At 38.1% G+C, this 15,259-nt stretch overlaps 1 protein-coding gene across 1 annotated transcript in view; it reads right to left on the reverse strand.

The window, feature by feature from the left end:
* Positions 1-15,259, reverse strand: part of USH2A (usherin) — a 702,892-nt gene that overhangs the window by 510,897 nt on the left and 176,736 nt on the right. The window contains 4 exon segments of the mRNA XM_038586435.1: positions 4,104-4,248; positions 10,867-11,036; positions 12,645-12,914; positions 13,921-14,415. Of these exon segments, the coding sequence (XP_038442363.1) occupies positions 4,104-4,248; positions 10,867-11,036; positions 12,645-12,914; positions 13,921-14,415 (1,080 nt within the window).

The raw sequence follows: 15,259 nt of genomic DNA on the forward strand, positions 1-15,259 counted from the left end.
TTTACATTCCAGCTTCTGCTTCAACCACACTAAATAGAGGGCTCCCGAGAGGGCCACCAATGCCACCTTCCTTGTAGATCACATTCCTCTTGCTTTCCCTACAGCGTATGATACTACAGGATTCTAGATCCTTCTAGAATTCTCTCTTCCCTTACCTTTTCTGAAACCGTTCCCTCTAATTCTGACCATTTCTCTGTTCCCTTTACTCCTCCTTTCTCTTTCTCTCAAAATAATAGCATTCACTAAGATGTGAACTTTTAATTTGTATTTTCTCTGCTTTTACTAATTCATTGTTATCCACAGTTTTAGCTGCATCTATATGCAATAATTATGAAATCTGTATCATTGTGAAGCTGCAGATTTGCATTTTCTGCTGTGGGCTCCTTATAATTGTCCTGGGTATGTTGTTAGCAAATGATCAAACTTAAACCCATGGCTTTATTTCTCCCTTGTGTTCTTTCTTCATCTTTCTCATTATCTTTGATGGCATCACCTTGGTCTGCAATATTTACTGTCATCTTCAATTCTTCCTGCTTCTTAACCTGCGGATTTCTCTTCCTTGATCCACCTGCGTTCCTTTCCTTCCATTTTTACTTCTGTTCCTTTGACTTCCTCCCCCCTTGACTCTTATTAGAAAAATCAATCAGACTCTAAACACTCTTTTCTAGTCTATTCTACATTCTACTACCAGAGAAATCTCCATAAACCCCAGTTTTCATCTCATCAGTACCTGGAACCATGCTAGTCCTAAAATACTGACTAGGATGGCATGTGTTCCGTAAATACCTACCCAAATCCTTACCAATCCTTTAGAGTCCACCTCCAATGCTATTTCATTGGAGATAATTTCCTAATCTCCCAAATCAAAGCTATCTATCCCATATTCTGTGTTCCCATAGCTTTCTTTTGTCCCTTCTCCATAACCTCCTGTTCACCCTACCTTGCATGTCACCATCTTAACATAGACACCATTAAGGTGTCTCTGAATAGAATTATCTTTGAATCCCCCACAGTGCCCTAAATAGGTAAGCCCTATTATATGCTTACTGAATTGAGCATTCACAGCAAAATACAGTAACTGTACAATCACGGCACATTGTTAACTGTGTACGGCAAACAACAAATTTGAAATCTGTAGTTTTTGGGCAAAATTTTGAAATGCTTACCATAATTCTGAATGGCACAGTCCTCACAGAACTGAAAAATAATGACTTTAGACTTTAGCACTCTTACAGTTTATTTTTGTAATATAATCCTTAGTGCTGGGACTCTGCATGGTTTCATTTGTGTTATGTAGTATTACAGAAGCAAAACTGTAAAATAGCTTTTTGATTTTGATAATATTAGAAACTTTATAAATTTGCATTGTGACTGATAGTGAGAATAATCGTGATAAAAATAACAATTTTTACTCAGGATTTACTCTGTGTTGGGCACTGCTTTAAATATTTAACTTTCTTAATCCTCATGAACCCTATATAAAATAGGTTATCCTTATTTTTAAATGGGAAGATCAAGCCCCAGAAGTAATGTAGTTTACTTAAGGTCATGCAGCTAGCTGATGGCAGAGGTCTGAATTTAAACCCTGGCATCCTGGCTTATCATTCTTACACTAAATATACGAATAAGCTCTTATTTTCAAAAGTCGATTAATTTGTGCATCTCACAGCTTTCAGAGAACATGAGAAGTTTCCAAGTTCTATCTTTCAAAGATAAAGTGTCGGAGAGGATTGAGAGGACTTAGTTTCATCTCACTACTGTTCAGTGGACAGAAGTGGCCTCCAGTACCCTCACCAGTAGCTGAAATGGTAGCCACGTCCCAGAGCTATGTCCCTTCCATGCCACAGAAATCGGCTGCTGCAACCAAGGTGGGTGTTACTAGTGCAGTTCTTCTCACTGGTGAATTGACCAGGCAGGATCTGTTTCATAGACATTTGTCCTGCTTTTCTCTTTCCACCCCCCAGACTCCATCTAGTCTCTTCAGACAGGCACGTCTCCCTTCAGTCCGCTTCGTTAGTTTGTTTCCACAAAAAGAATCTCATCTAGAGGAGAGAGCCTGTACCAGCAGTAGAAACTATTGGCTTGTGAGGTGCAGGTGGGAGGCGCTACACAATGCCTTGTGGAGGTGGTATGCAGCGTGGGAGAGAGACCTGAGGAAAAGCTAGTTATAGAAAATGTTATTGGAAATGACGTCATGAGGAAGATGAATTAGACTCTGGGGAGTCCCCAAGGGAGTAGAGGGAGACTGTTGAGTGGAGGCCACAGAGACATATTCTGGATCCATGTAAGAAATCACCATTTAAAAGAGGTCTCCAAACCTGGATCTGTCTGAGAAGGGGTAGCTCCCCTACCAGTAAAGGGATCAAACATGAGTTGGACAAGCAATGGGAAGAACATTACATAGAATATACTGATTATTGGTTAGCAAGTCACACTAAAGGACTTTTGAAGATCTAATTATGAATTTATTTGACAGAGAGAGCACATGTGCAGGCAGAGGGAGGTGCAGAGGGAGTGGGAGAAGCAGACTCCCTGCTGAGCCCAAGGCAGCGCTGGATCCCAAGACCCGGAGATCATGACCCCAGCAGAAATCAAGAGTCCCACACTCCACCAACTGAGCCACCCAGGCATCACACAGACGACTTTGAAGTGTTTTACAACCTGGGGAAGTCATGATTTCAGTTCCCCTCAGTCACATGTTTGTGATCCTTCTGCTCTCAGGCCAGTTCTTAACTTGTGTTGTTTCTATTTTTACTCTTCTCCAGCTTGCAAGACAGAGTTCTCTTTTTTTTTGTTCTCTAGTCCCAAACTATATCATTTTTTCCAAAAGGAGACAGGGAGCTTGCCTCTATCATCCGTAGTCAGTAACCCTCTAATAATCTAATATACAAAAGTAAATAAATAAAGTCTTACAGGAGAATGGAGTTCTGTACAATCTAGGTATGCCACAAATGTATGCATACATATGAAATACATATAAATATGTAAAAACACAGATTTTGGTTGTAGAGGTAATACTTCTTCCTTAGAAGAAGGAAGGAAAACACGCTTCCTTAGAATTGGGGAGTCAATCTCATTGATGGAAAAGTTGAAGAAACAAAATTACTTGAATGAAATAACTTGAGCCCAAACAAGTTTTTCAAGAACCCAAAGCAACTAGAGGACTTTGGCATAATTGGTTCGGGGGTGTTTGGTTTCTGAGGAACCAGAGTTACTCTGGTAACATTGGTTAAACAATACAATAGAATCAGACCTGAATACAGCCAGGAAAACAGCCTAGGGAAAATTTTTATAGCTAAATATGTTTGCATAATATCTGTCATTCATCTCGGAGTCTTTTAACCTTCTCACATCTGGGCATTTCCTTAAGAAGCACCAAGCCTTGTTTGATTGCAGACAGAAAAACTGATTTGAAAATATACTACTAACTGCAGAGGAATTGAGTTATGTAGGTGTTAGTGATACCTGTAATGAAGGTCATATGAATCTAGCTTATTCTAAGTAAAGCAAGCAAAAATCTATACAAACCACTTCCTACTAAGGTCATACTTGATAACGAGTCTTTTGTTTGAATTTCACAAACTTAAGAGCTTCTTATTAATAACAAAATTAATTAATAAATATACTACCATCTATCCAATAAAGGCAAAATATAACATCAGGGCAACCCAGTAATTCCTAGATGTCTGCCTTTAGCCCCTGAGGGCTGGTGTGGGTAGATCCAAAGCCCACAGAAAGGGTCAGGAAGAAGCATCCTGAACCCTCATAAGAAGCCTCCTGAACACTTCTAACAACTGTCAGAATGCCACTAGGACCTTAGATGGTTGCTGAGCCCTGGAGTCACTCTGTATCTAATTATATTGCTTATTATGGCACAGATGCAACTCAGGGCTCCCATGGACCTCTCAAACTTCAGCTCATTTGCTTACTTTTTGTTTGCTTAAAAATGTCAATATAGGTAGCAATCAGAGTTACTGATCAGGGGAGCAGGAGAAATCAGAAAAGATAAGTATTAAGTCCAAACTAGAGAAGGTATTGAGCTTAATAGGTGTTTGTTTAGAAAGACACAATATATATTTTCATGTCCATTAAGACTTGCTTACCTGCTGCTAATGTCCGTCCTGCTCCTGATGCGCTGGTTACACAACCAATTGAATTGCAGAGAGAAATAGTAAAGTTGTATATCCTATAAGGTTTCAGTTCTTTTACAATATAAGACAGTTCTTGGGATGTAGCAGTGTACAACACCTTCAAGGCAAAGAAAAAAAATCAGATAACAGATAAACAGTGTGAGAAATATAACCTTGGCAGTCAAGAATCCATGAATCCTGTATGAATTCAGACAGAGGAATTATTGCCAACCACTATTAGAAGAGGGATTTTTTTTTTGAAGAGTCTCAACAAGCTAGGATTTAATTGATAATTGTACAATCACACTGTTTTATGAGGTAATAATCCAGTTCCTGAGTGGATAAATGAGGAAACCAAGTTATTGCCTCATAAAGCAGCGTGGTAGTATGGTTATTGTCACCAATGGTAGAGATAAAGGATGGTGACATTGTCATTGTTATCATGAAAAAGTCCAAATAAAACCATGGGGCTTGGCCAAAACTAATCCTGTGCAGCAATGCCCACATGTTATTTGATGGAGCTAGTACAGAAAAAATGTCACTATGTTAAATCAATTCCATCATTTTCTTGAAAAAAGGAACCACAAGAGAAAAAGGAACACAAGGAAACACATTACTGAGCATCCACATGAGGCCAATTCTCAATTATCTTTCTTTCTTATACAAATAAGCATATGCAGATTAGATCAAACAGTTACATTTTTTGAAATACTGTCTTTATCATACAATTCCAAGTGAAAATAGCAGATTTGAGCAAAGGAGACTGAGAGGAATGCCATAGTCCATAAACAAATAATTAAACAACTATCACTGAGAATTGGTCGCATCATGATAACTAGAAATGATCAAAAGCAATCATATAAGTTTACTTATAGATACAAAAAACACTGGAAATTATATTCAGAAAAAAAGTCATTAAAACAAAGAGTATGACACCAAGCATTAGTATAAAACTTTCTTTCTAAGGGATGTTGCCATACATTCATATCAAATAATCCTCCATAAATATAAACACAGGTAACTATAAAGGTTAGGAACATTTGGGGGTAGTTTTCGAGATATTTTCACTACAGCAGTATGATAAAATTCATTTGGAATATTTGCCTGGGTATTGATTTTAAAATTTCATGACCTAAATGAGTAGTTTCAGGAAGCAGCGTGAACAGACTATACACTGTATCGTTTATATAACATTGTTTTCAGAAATAAAGGTGATGTCAAAAATTCTAAAAATGCAGGAATAATTTTAAAATTTGGTATCATTTCCTTGCAATTACACTTAGAAATCAGAAAAATGTCAAACACCAAATTATAAGTGCTTTATGTTTCTAATTCTAAAATTGTTATTGAAGGAGATTGAGGATATAAAATTTTCTCCTCTGTGCTCTGTGATTTAAAATTTCCCAAGAAAAGTAAAATTTTGAAATGAGTAAAATTTACTGAATATTGTTATAAAATTTATCCCATTTAGAACAACTCTGATAGGATTAATGCAGACTTTTAGAAAGTAAAATTGTTTTCAGGATAAAGCATAAAAAAGTGTTCTGATTTTAGGAAAATGTGGCAAAAATAAGCAGCAGAATATTATGCAGCCATAAAACGGGATGTGATCATGCTATTTATGACAACATGGATGTATCTAGAGGACATTATGCTAAGTAAAATAAGTCATACTGAGAAAGATAAATGCCATATGATTTCACTTATATGTAGAATCTAAAAAAAATTAAAAAACAAAAAATAAAATCAGATATGCAAATAGAGAGTACTGATGGTTGCCAGAGGGAAGGTGTGGGGGGATAGGCAAAGTGGGGAGGATGAGCGAGACGGGTAAAGAGAAGTGGGAGAGACAAGCTTCCAATTAAGGAGTGAATAAGTCATGAGAATAAAGGGCACAGCATAGGGAAACTAGGTCAATGATATTGTAACAGCATTGTGTGGTGACAGATGGGAGCTACACTTATGGTGAGCAGAGCATAACATATAGAGAAGTTGAATCACTATGCTGTACACCTGAAACTAAGGTAATATTGCATCAACTCTACTCACTTTAAAAAAAAATAATTTAAAAATGAAGTATTTCCTTTTTTTTTTTTATTTTTAAAGATTTTATTTATTTATTCATGATAGTCACACAGAGAGAGAGAGAGGCAGAGACACAGGCAGAGGGAGAAGCAGGCTCCATGCAGGGAGCCCGACGTGGGATTCGATCCCGGGTCTCCAGGATCGCGCCCCGGGCCAAAGGCAGGCGCCAAACCGCTGCGCCACCCAGGGATCCCTAAAAATGAAGTATTTCCTATTTCATTTAGGATGTTGACTCATTTTTTGAACAAACTATTCTGTGGAACACGAACACAAAGTGAAATATAATGAGAAATAGAAAATGTAGATTAATACTAATTTTGATGGGCCTTTACTTCTCCACATATAGTTGTTATAAATTACATTATTTTAAAAAGATATTTACCTTAAAGCTTGGGGCACATAAAGTAATCACTCAGATAAACTTTGTCTTTATCATATATAGTCATTTTACAAGATTTCAAGGATCAATTTAATTGGAAATTTTCTTTGGGATGAATCTTCTTAAGGACGTGGAGAGAATTCTGTAGAAGCTTGAAATCCTACACTGATAATATCACCACTTCTAGATATTTCCTTGCCACTACTCTTAGTCAAAGAGCAACTGTCTGTAACAGTTATTTTATGGTAGGCCTTTCCCTAGAAATTTTGGCTATTTTCTTACTAAGCTTATAACAAGACACACTCAGGTCAACATGGATACAAATTTCATTATCGAGAAGGTGAAGATTTTTTACTTTGCCACTCTTGATTTCACTTTCTTGAATATATGATGAAGTAGATATTTGTAGGGGACAGAAAGCATAAGAGAATAAAATGATATATCTATATCTTTATTTCAATTTGGCCACAGAAGAAAGGACTTTAAACAAAAAAAGATGCATATACATAATTTTGTCACTAATAAAAAAGAAATATTTTCCTGCTTCACTGAATGATAAAATGATCTTTTTAAAAGTGCAATGTAGTCCTATCCCATTAATAATCGCTAATAGTACCTCATACTCCTCAAGCTCTTTAAACTCTACAAAAAAACATATAGATAAGCAGAAATTGTTTTCCTATTTTACAGATGAGTAAAGCTTGAAGCACAGAGATGTATGGAAAGCTAACAACTGGCAAAAGTGGGATATGAACAAACAGACTTCTAAGGCTATATCTTTATGAACTATGTTTTCTTCTCAGTTTTGTTTCTTAGAAAAGAATACCACAGTGCAAATGATAGTTGCTTTGAAGCTACATTTTATGAAGAAAGAATAGTTTACAAAGCAAAAGAATAGCAAAAACAATAACAAAACATCAATGATGAATGTTGTATAACACTAAGGACCAAATGAAGTAGGTCCAGCTGTAAATTTACCTGAAATCCTATGATATACTGGATTGGTCGACTAAATCGTTTACGTTAAAAGATATATGTAAGGCTACTTCTGTGTTTATCACCTGAGACAGTTGCAAATTAGTCAGCACTTATTTCCAGGCTAATGGAAAAGTATAACAAGGAATCATAAATTATTTATTGGCTCTTCTTCTACCTTTGTGTTGTAAACATGCTCCGTCTACTGGAAAAACTAAAAAATATTGACAGATCTATTGGCAATGGGTTGAAGAGGGTCTCCCCCAAATTCTTGTTCACCTAGTACCTCAGAAAGCGATCTTATTTGGAAAGAGGTTCTTTGCAGTTATAATTAATTAAGTCATCATGAATTTAGGGTGGGTCTTAATACAAGGGATATATTTATAGAAGAAAGGAGGAGGATACGCAGATACAGAAGAGACAGCAACATAGAGAAAAAGGCCATGTGAAGACAGGCAGAGATTGGAGTTCTGCTGCTACAGACCAAGGAACGCCCAGGATCTACCATAAGCAGAAGAGGCAAGGAAGGATTCTCCTGGAGAGCCTTTGGAGGGAAAGTAGTCCGTCAACACTTTGATTTCAGATTCTAGCCTCCATTAAAACCAATCAGCTTCTATTGTTTTACGTCACTTAGTTTGTGGCTGATTTGCTACTGTGGTCCCAGGAAACTAATACAATGGGGTACAAAGGTCTGACTCCTTGACTTCTTTAGGACAACCTTATGGGGTCATTTCAGCTCCAGAACTATGCACAGGATCAAATTAAACCCTTTCATTAGTGCATCACAATTCAGCTTCTTATTCTGCTCAACCTTGCATCTCTTACTACTTTCTGTGTGTTGTTTCTGAGAGGACTCCCCAATAAACCTTCTACTCAATCCTCTCCACAGCATCTGTTTCCTGGAGAACCTGACCTAAGATACCTAGGAGTACCCTAGGAAGGAGACTTTAAAATGACATTTCGGAGCTGGATCACCAATCAAAGAGAACCTCGTCACAGGGAGTGGGTGGGGTATTGATGGTCCCTAGCACGTACTAGTGTGTGATTCTCATTGGTGGGGAACTGGACTTACCAGTGAAAGGAAGTTCACTGGTTTGGTGGAACTGGAAACCATATGGACTATTTTGCGGAAAGTAGTAATTATAAGGACTGTGGAATCAGGTAGCTCTTGCTGGGTGCAATGAATGCACTGAAGAAAGACAAAGAAGGCCTGAAGGTCACCGATTCAAGGCAAACTGAAAACCTCTTTGGCAGTGTTCGTTCTCCATATTCATAACATCCTATTAAATGACTCAGATAAGCAAGACATGGCAGGTGCGGAGAAGTCTTCGTAAATATTATATGCTCCAAAGAAAGAGATCAAGTTTTTAAAAAATAAGGAGGCTTCCACATCAGCAAAATTTTTAGGAGTCCAATAGCCTGAGATATGCTAGGACATCCCTTCCAAAGTAAAGGTCAAATTATTGCATCTTGCACTTACTACTAGGAGGCAGGAAATAGAATGTCTGGCAGGCCTTCTTAGGTTCTGAAGAGAGCACACTGCGTATCCGGGAACACTATTCTGACTAAGTTACTGAGTAATATGGAGTGTTGCTAGCTCTGAGTGGGTCCTAGGGCTGGAAAGGATTCTTCAGCGGGTCAAGGCTGCATTGCAATCAGTCAAGCAACTCGGGGCATGAAGCCTATCAGATCCTGTGGTTTTAGAGCTGCCTATAATGGGAAAAGATGTAATGAGACATTTATGGCAAGCTCTCAATGAAAGAATCACAAGGTAGACTTACAGGATCTGGATCAAAGGCATATTACACAATGGAAATAAAATACCATTCACTAGAACAGCTCCTGGCATACCAGTGAGCCTTGGTAAACACAAAGCATCGAATGGCCATGCAGCCAGAGCTACCCCTCATGAGCTGAGCTCTGTCAGACATGCCATGTCTTAAGGCCAAGTAGGCCCAACAGAAATTCCTCATAAAATGGAAGGGGCTATCTGGTAACAGGCACAAGCAGAGCCAAGATAATATCCTGTGCAAGCAGGCTGTCTGGACCCCCATGTATCATTTGTACACTGGTTGCTCAATCTCACATGATACATGTGACTTCTTGGAGGTTCCTCAAGAGCTGAGAGAGTAGAAAAATGTGGTTTGGTTCACAGATGGGTTGTCTTGGCATGTGGTTGCAAGTCAAAAATGGGTGATGGCTGCTCTACAGCCCCACTCAAGGATGACCCTAAAAACCAGCAGCAAGAAGAAATCTGCTCAATAAGCAGAACTTCAGGCAGCACACCTGGCCATCCATTTTGTGTGGAAAGGGAACACTCCAGAGGTAGAACACATCTGAACTACATGGCAGTGACTTGAAAGTATTGGTCATCAGCATGAAAAAAAAAAAAAAAAAAAAAAGACTAGAAGATCACGAACCAGGAAATCTGGGAGAGAAGAATGTAGGCAGTCCCATGGAAGATATTGTTACATGTGAAGATCTCTTTATATCATGCTAATGCCCACCAAAGAGCGTCTTCCTCAAAAGAGGTGCCAAAGGCCACGTACACAGAATGACTTGTCCAGTTAACATCAGCCGCCTCTGTCCTCGGCCACCCTCATGCTGATAAAATAGGCCAACGGAGTACATTGACCACGCCATAAACTGGAGGGAAACAAGAGCCTCTCCTCCTCCAGGATTACTATACACATATCACATGGTTTAGTCCATGTACATAATAAAGCCTTCATAAGTTAGCTGTGATTACTATTCTCATTACTGCTGGCAAGAGTATGAATTACTGGAAGGAAGTATGTCACTGTATATCCCAAACCTTAAACATATTAATAACCTTTGCTATAAGTTGTGATAAATCCATTCCTCAGAATTCTCTTAGGAAGCAGAAATATGCAAAATGGACATATAAGACATTCTTGTCAGTGTTATTTATAGTTCCAAAAGAATCAATACAATACCAATATCAACTGATTGTGGGTTTGGTTGAAAACATTATTATATGCCCAGATAACAGACAATACTCAGCTACTGAAAGCTGGCTCTTTACAAGATACTTTAGGATATATGTTAAGGGCAAAAAAGCAGATTTTGTTAAACAAAATTATATCTACTTTGTTTTATGACATGCTTATATTAGAAAAAATAAGTGATATAGACACACAGGACCTTGTACAGATGATGTCATGTTAAGAAACAAACATGCCAAGTAAGGAATATATAAAGGAGAATTTGGTCACAGAATTCTGCAAACTCAGAAAATGTCAAACGGAAGACAATTCAATTCTAAAATAGTAATACCTGTGACACCGCTGTCGGAATAGCTTGGTGAGGTGACTGTTCAGAAACCATATTGATTTTATACCCCACAACTTCTCCTCTTGTTACATTCTCCGCGGGCTCCTCCCAGGACACATTGAGGGAGTGTGGTGAGAGTGGGGAGACGGAAGGGGGGGTCATGAATGCCGGCACTATTGAGGACAATAACAGGAACAGAGTGCTGTTATCTATAGGTCTCCAGACAGAATTCATACACGTGCTCTAATTTCTGACATAACCCCATTCCTCACATAATACTCTGATCTCCAAACATCAAAAGATATACTGGTATTTATAAAAGCTATCCCTCCCCCCCCTTTTTTTTTTCATGTTTTCTGCAAGGATGTTCCCTATCCTTATACCACCAGCAAAGATATTTTTCCATTTACAAGAGAAAAATCATATAGGACTTTGCTTATGTACATCAAGATAAGTAAGATAAGTTTCCTCCCTTTTGGGGGGGGGAAACTGTAAGTCTCATGAAGCATTTGAAAGGAGAAGTCATCAAAACTGAATCTATCTTAGTCCACAAAGTCCAGAACAATGCATAGTGACATGTTGGGTTTCTGCTGTAGAGATGTAGATTTCACCGAGCCACACTGATACAGCCTGGAGAAAGAGGTAAATCTAAAATGTTCTAAATAACCCCAAAGAAATGTTTAAAGTTTTCAATAAATCTTGACTGAAATGCTCAGAGTACATACGTACATACATTCTCCCCCTGCCATCCTTGAGATCTTAATACGGATTTTAAATGTGCTAACCAAAGGTGTATTATCAAAGGACCTCATAGCACGTTCAGTAGCCAGTGACCCATAAGATTATGAGGGTCCAGTATTGCAGTTTCACCCATTACTTTTCATTTCTGACCTTGATTCTCCCCTTCCAGAATGCCATGGCTCATCACTTGTGCTATCATGGCACTATTATTTGTCCAAGATGGCTGGCAGTCATTAAGAGATGCTCAAGCACAATGCACATTTTATTCATGAAATGATTCCCTTGGACATCAACCTAAAGCTACCCTTATCCTCCCACAGTCCTAACAGATCCAATTTAAATCAGGACATGGGTTTCTTTGAATATCTGTAGATTCAAAGCATAACAAAAGCGTCTTTTTTTGGTGAAAGGCTCATGATATTTGAAGGGTTTTCAATGTAAAGAGTGAGGGAGAGGGTTAAAAATATCTCATTTGCTGTAATGAAGATATCTTAAGAAAATTAAAATTTTTTACTCTCCTTCCTTACCATATTGCCAACTGCTTATAAGCACACTTGTGAATTACAGATTTTAATATCCAGGATTCTATCATTAGGTACAATCTAGTACCTACACTATTTGCTTTGGAGAGAGAAATAAAAACAAACTAAGATTTGTGAAATTGGTACAGTTATCTCTTTCATTGAACATAAACTGTGCTGAATTTGGAGCAAGATAGTACATACGGCCAACCCACTTCAGGAATGGAAACCAATTGCTATTTTTGGCAAACGTTCCCCAAAGACTAGAACTATAGTTAAGTGATTTTTCCCCCTTGAAGTAATAGCTCAGGCATTTATTCCCCCCCCCTAAAACTTACTGCAAGTGCTTTATGACCTTGAGATATTTACGTAACCAACCAATATATTAAATTTTTCCTTGGCCTGTATAAATGTATAATTCTTGCTTTTCAAAACACACTTCAGTGCTGTTGACTTTCATTTGGGACAGTAATTCCACTTGGGAGTCTTAAAAGTAGAGTTCAAAGCATTTCTCTTCACCTGATTCTCCTGTTCTTTCCGAAGTCCAGGTAGAAGGCACGCTGCCAGCCATGTTCACAGCTAAGACTTGAAACGCATACTCAGTGTATGGCTCCAAGGCAGTGATGGTTGTGGCTGTTTGAGGAGGTTTCAATGCATTTTCATTGGCTGATTCTACAAATGGGTGAGGACTGAGCCAGCCACTGCTCTGAAAGACTCGACTTTCTGCTGAGGTGGTTTCTCCATCAGATCTCAATCTTTTCATGTAGAGTTCATATCTTATAATTATTCCTAGAAAAGTAAAACAGGACCCAAGATGACCCATCAGACAGACAATTTTGGGGGTGGGTTGGGGTTAGGCTAGGTAAAGGTGACAGTTTTGCATTATTTTTCTGACTAGATTACCTGTCCATTTCTTAGTAATCTAGATGATGAGACTTTGATAAAAGACAACAAATTGACAGACAGATGAGTGTATGAAATACTGTGGACAAGCATATTCATGGGAAAAACAAACCATAAATGAAAAATAGCTATAACCTATTCCAGGTAAATTCAATCCCTTTCAGAATGAATGATCATAATTTCTACCGAGAATTGCTTTTGGGAGGAGGATTTGATTATTGCACCTCTAATTTATATACTTTCAAATTTGCAGATTTTAATTTTATTATCTACTTAACACAAGCCCTGTTTACATAAATATTGGAGCATTAAACTTGATTTCTACCTAGTTTTCTCAAGTAACTTAAAAGTCTGATAAAAAGGTTTTGCCATCGTACGTACATGATATTAATTACTAAAAATATATGAATTTCTGTCTGGCCTATATAACCAAGGGTTCAATTGTATGAAGACAAAAAATTAACTTAATGGAGCTAGCTAGCCTATATACATATTTTTTTGTATTATTTTATACCCTTTTCTTGCTTAAAAGAGAAAATTTACTCCTTATGGGTGCCCTAACTTGTGACACCGTCAAATATAATGCATTTTATAAGTGAGTTTCAAATTAGAAACATCGTTTGTGTTGTGACAGATGTCATTAAGAGCAAAGATAATATTAGCCTTTTAAGGGGCAATTTAAATGAATGGAATTTGTTATTAGATTAAAGACATACACTTGTTTTACTAACCAGTACAAATAGTATCTGATATCTTTAGAGATTCTCAATTATTATATCCTATAGTTACAGAGACGAATGCAATTGCCAGATGCTTACTGCACAATTCCAAATGCCTAGATTCTCATACATATTTGGCCTCAGAAAGGGAACTCTAAGCCTGGAATTCCTACCATTTGGCTCCAGTGGGGGAGACCATTCTACACGAAGTTCTGTGGAACTGATCATCCGCACCTCAGGTGGACCCAGCCTTCGGGGAGGTGCCTGGGCTGTCATCACTGTAAGGGGTGAGCTTTGTAAACAGCCCCCACTCGTACATGCCTGTACAGAAAAATGGTACTTGGTGAATGGAGCCAGATTCCAGATGGTAGCAGAAGTCTCATGACCTTCATAAGGAACACATGGCTGGCCACCATCAAAAGGAACACAGGACAAAATATATTTTTCTATAGGACCAGAACGATTTGAAGGTGAATTCCAAGCAAGTGTCACGGAGTCTGAGCTAATAGGAATGATATAACTCAAGTTCAGGTTTCCTTCTGGGACCCCTGGTTTCGTCTTGTAAGTGACAGCTGCACTCCTTGTTGAACCATGCACACTGGCAGTCTCGATGTAATAGGAATATGAAGTATATGGTGACAGGTCAGCATCCGAGAAGTACTGAATACCTGAAATTAAAAGAAAGAAAGGAAAAAATAGTTACATTTCACAAATTGGCAAGGAATCATTTCTAATTGCTTTCCTATTTATATAACTTAATCACAGAAAGTATACAATCTGCTCTTTTGAATGAGAGTATGAAAAAAAAAAGAGAGAGAGTGTGGTTCATGTATCTAAAACCGAAATAAAGCAAATACTGACTACTTTTATTGCATAAGAAAAGTGCCTCTTGTAATGAAGACTATTTAGAAGGTTGTTTAAACTCTTGTTCTTTATATAATATAGTCTTTCTTATAGAAAATAGAAGAGAAATTTCTGCAATACAAATAGCTGTTTCTTCTATGTAACCTGTTTACTTGTTAACCGACATTTCACAAAACGAAGGGTTGGCAAATTGCAGGCCATGTTTGTCACCCGGCCGATATCTTGACTGCAACCTTTCCTGAATTTCTGAACCACAGAAACTGTGAAATCATAAATGTTTATTGTTGTTTTAAACTGCTAAATTTTGGAGACATTTGTCAGCATCAATGGAGAATTGATACAAGAGAAGTCTGAGTTTTTCAAAAGATTAAAAGATAGGGGGGATCCCTGGGTGGCGCAGCGGTTTGGCGCCTGCCTTTGGCCCAGGGCGCAATCCTGGAGACCTGGGATCGAATCCCACATCGGGCTCCTGGTGCATGGAGCCTGCTTCTCCCTCTGCCTGTGTCTCTGCCTCTCTCTCTCTCTCTCTCTGTGACTATCATAAATTAAAAAAAAAAATTAAAAAATAAAAAAGATAGGGAATGGGCGTGATTAGGCATGTGCCTGGAATTTCCTGTTCTCTAAGGGGAAAGGAAATGCACTGCAAGA

This window comes from Canis lupus, chromosome 38 (assembly GCF_011100685.1).
Source record: "Canis lupus familiaris isolate Mischka breed German Shepherd chromosome 38, alternate assembly UU_Cfam_GSD_1.0, whole genome shotgun sequence".
NCBI classification, from domain to species: Eukaryota; Metazoa; Chordata; class Mammalia; order Carnivora; family Canidae; genus Canis; species Canis lupus.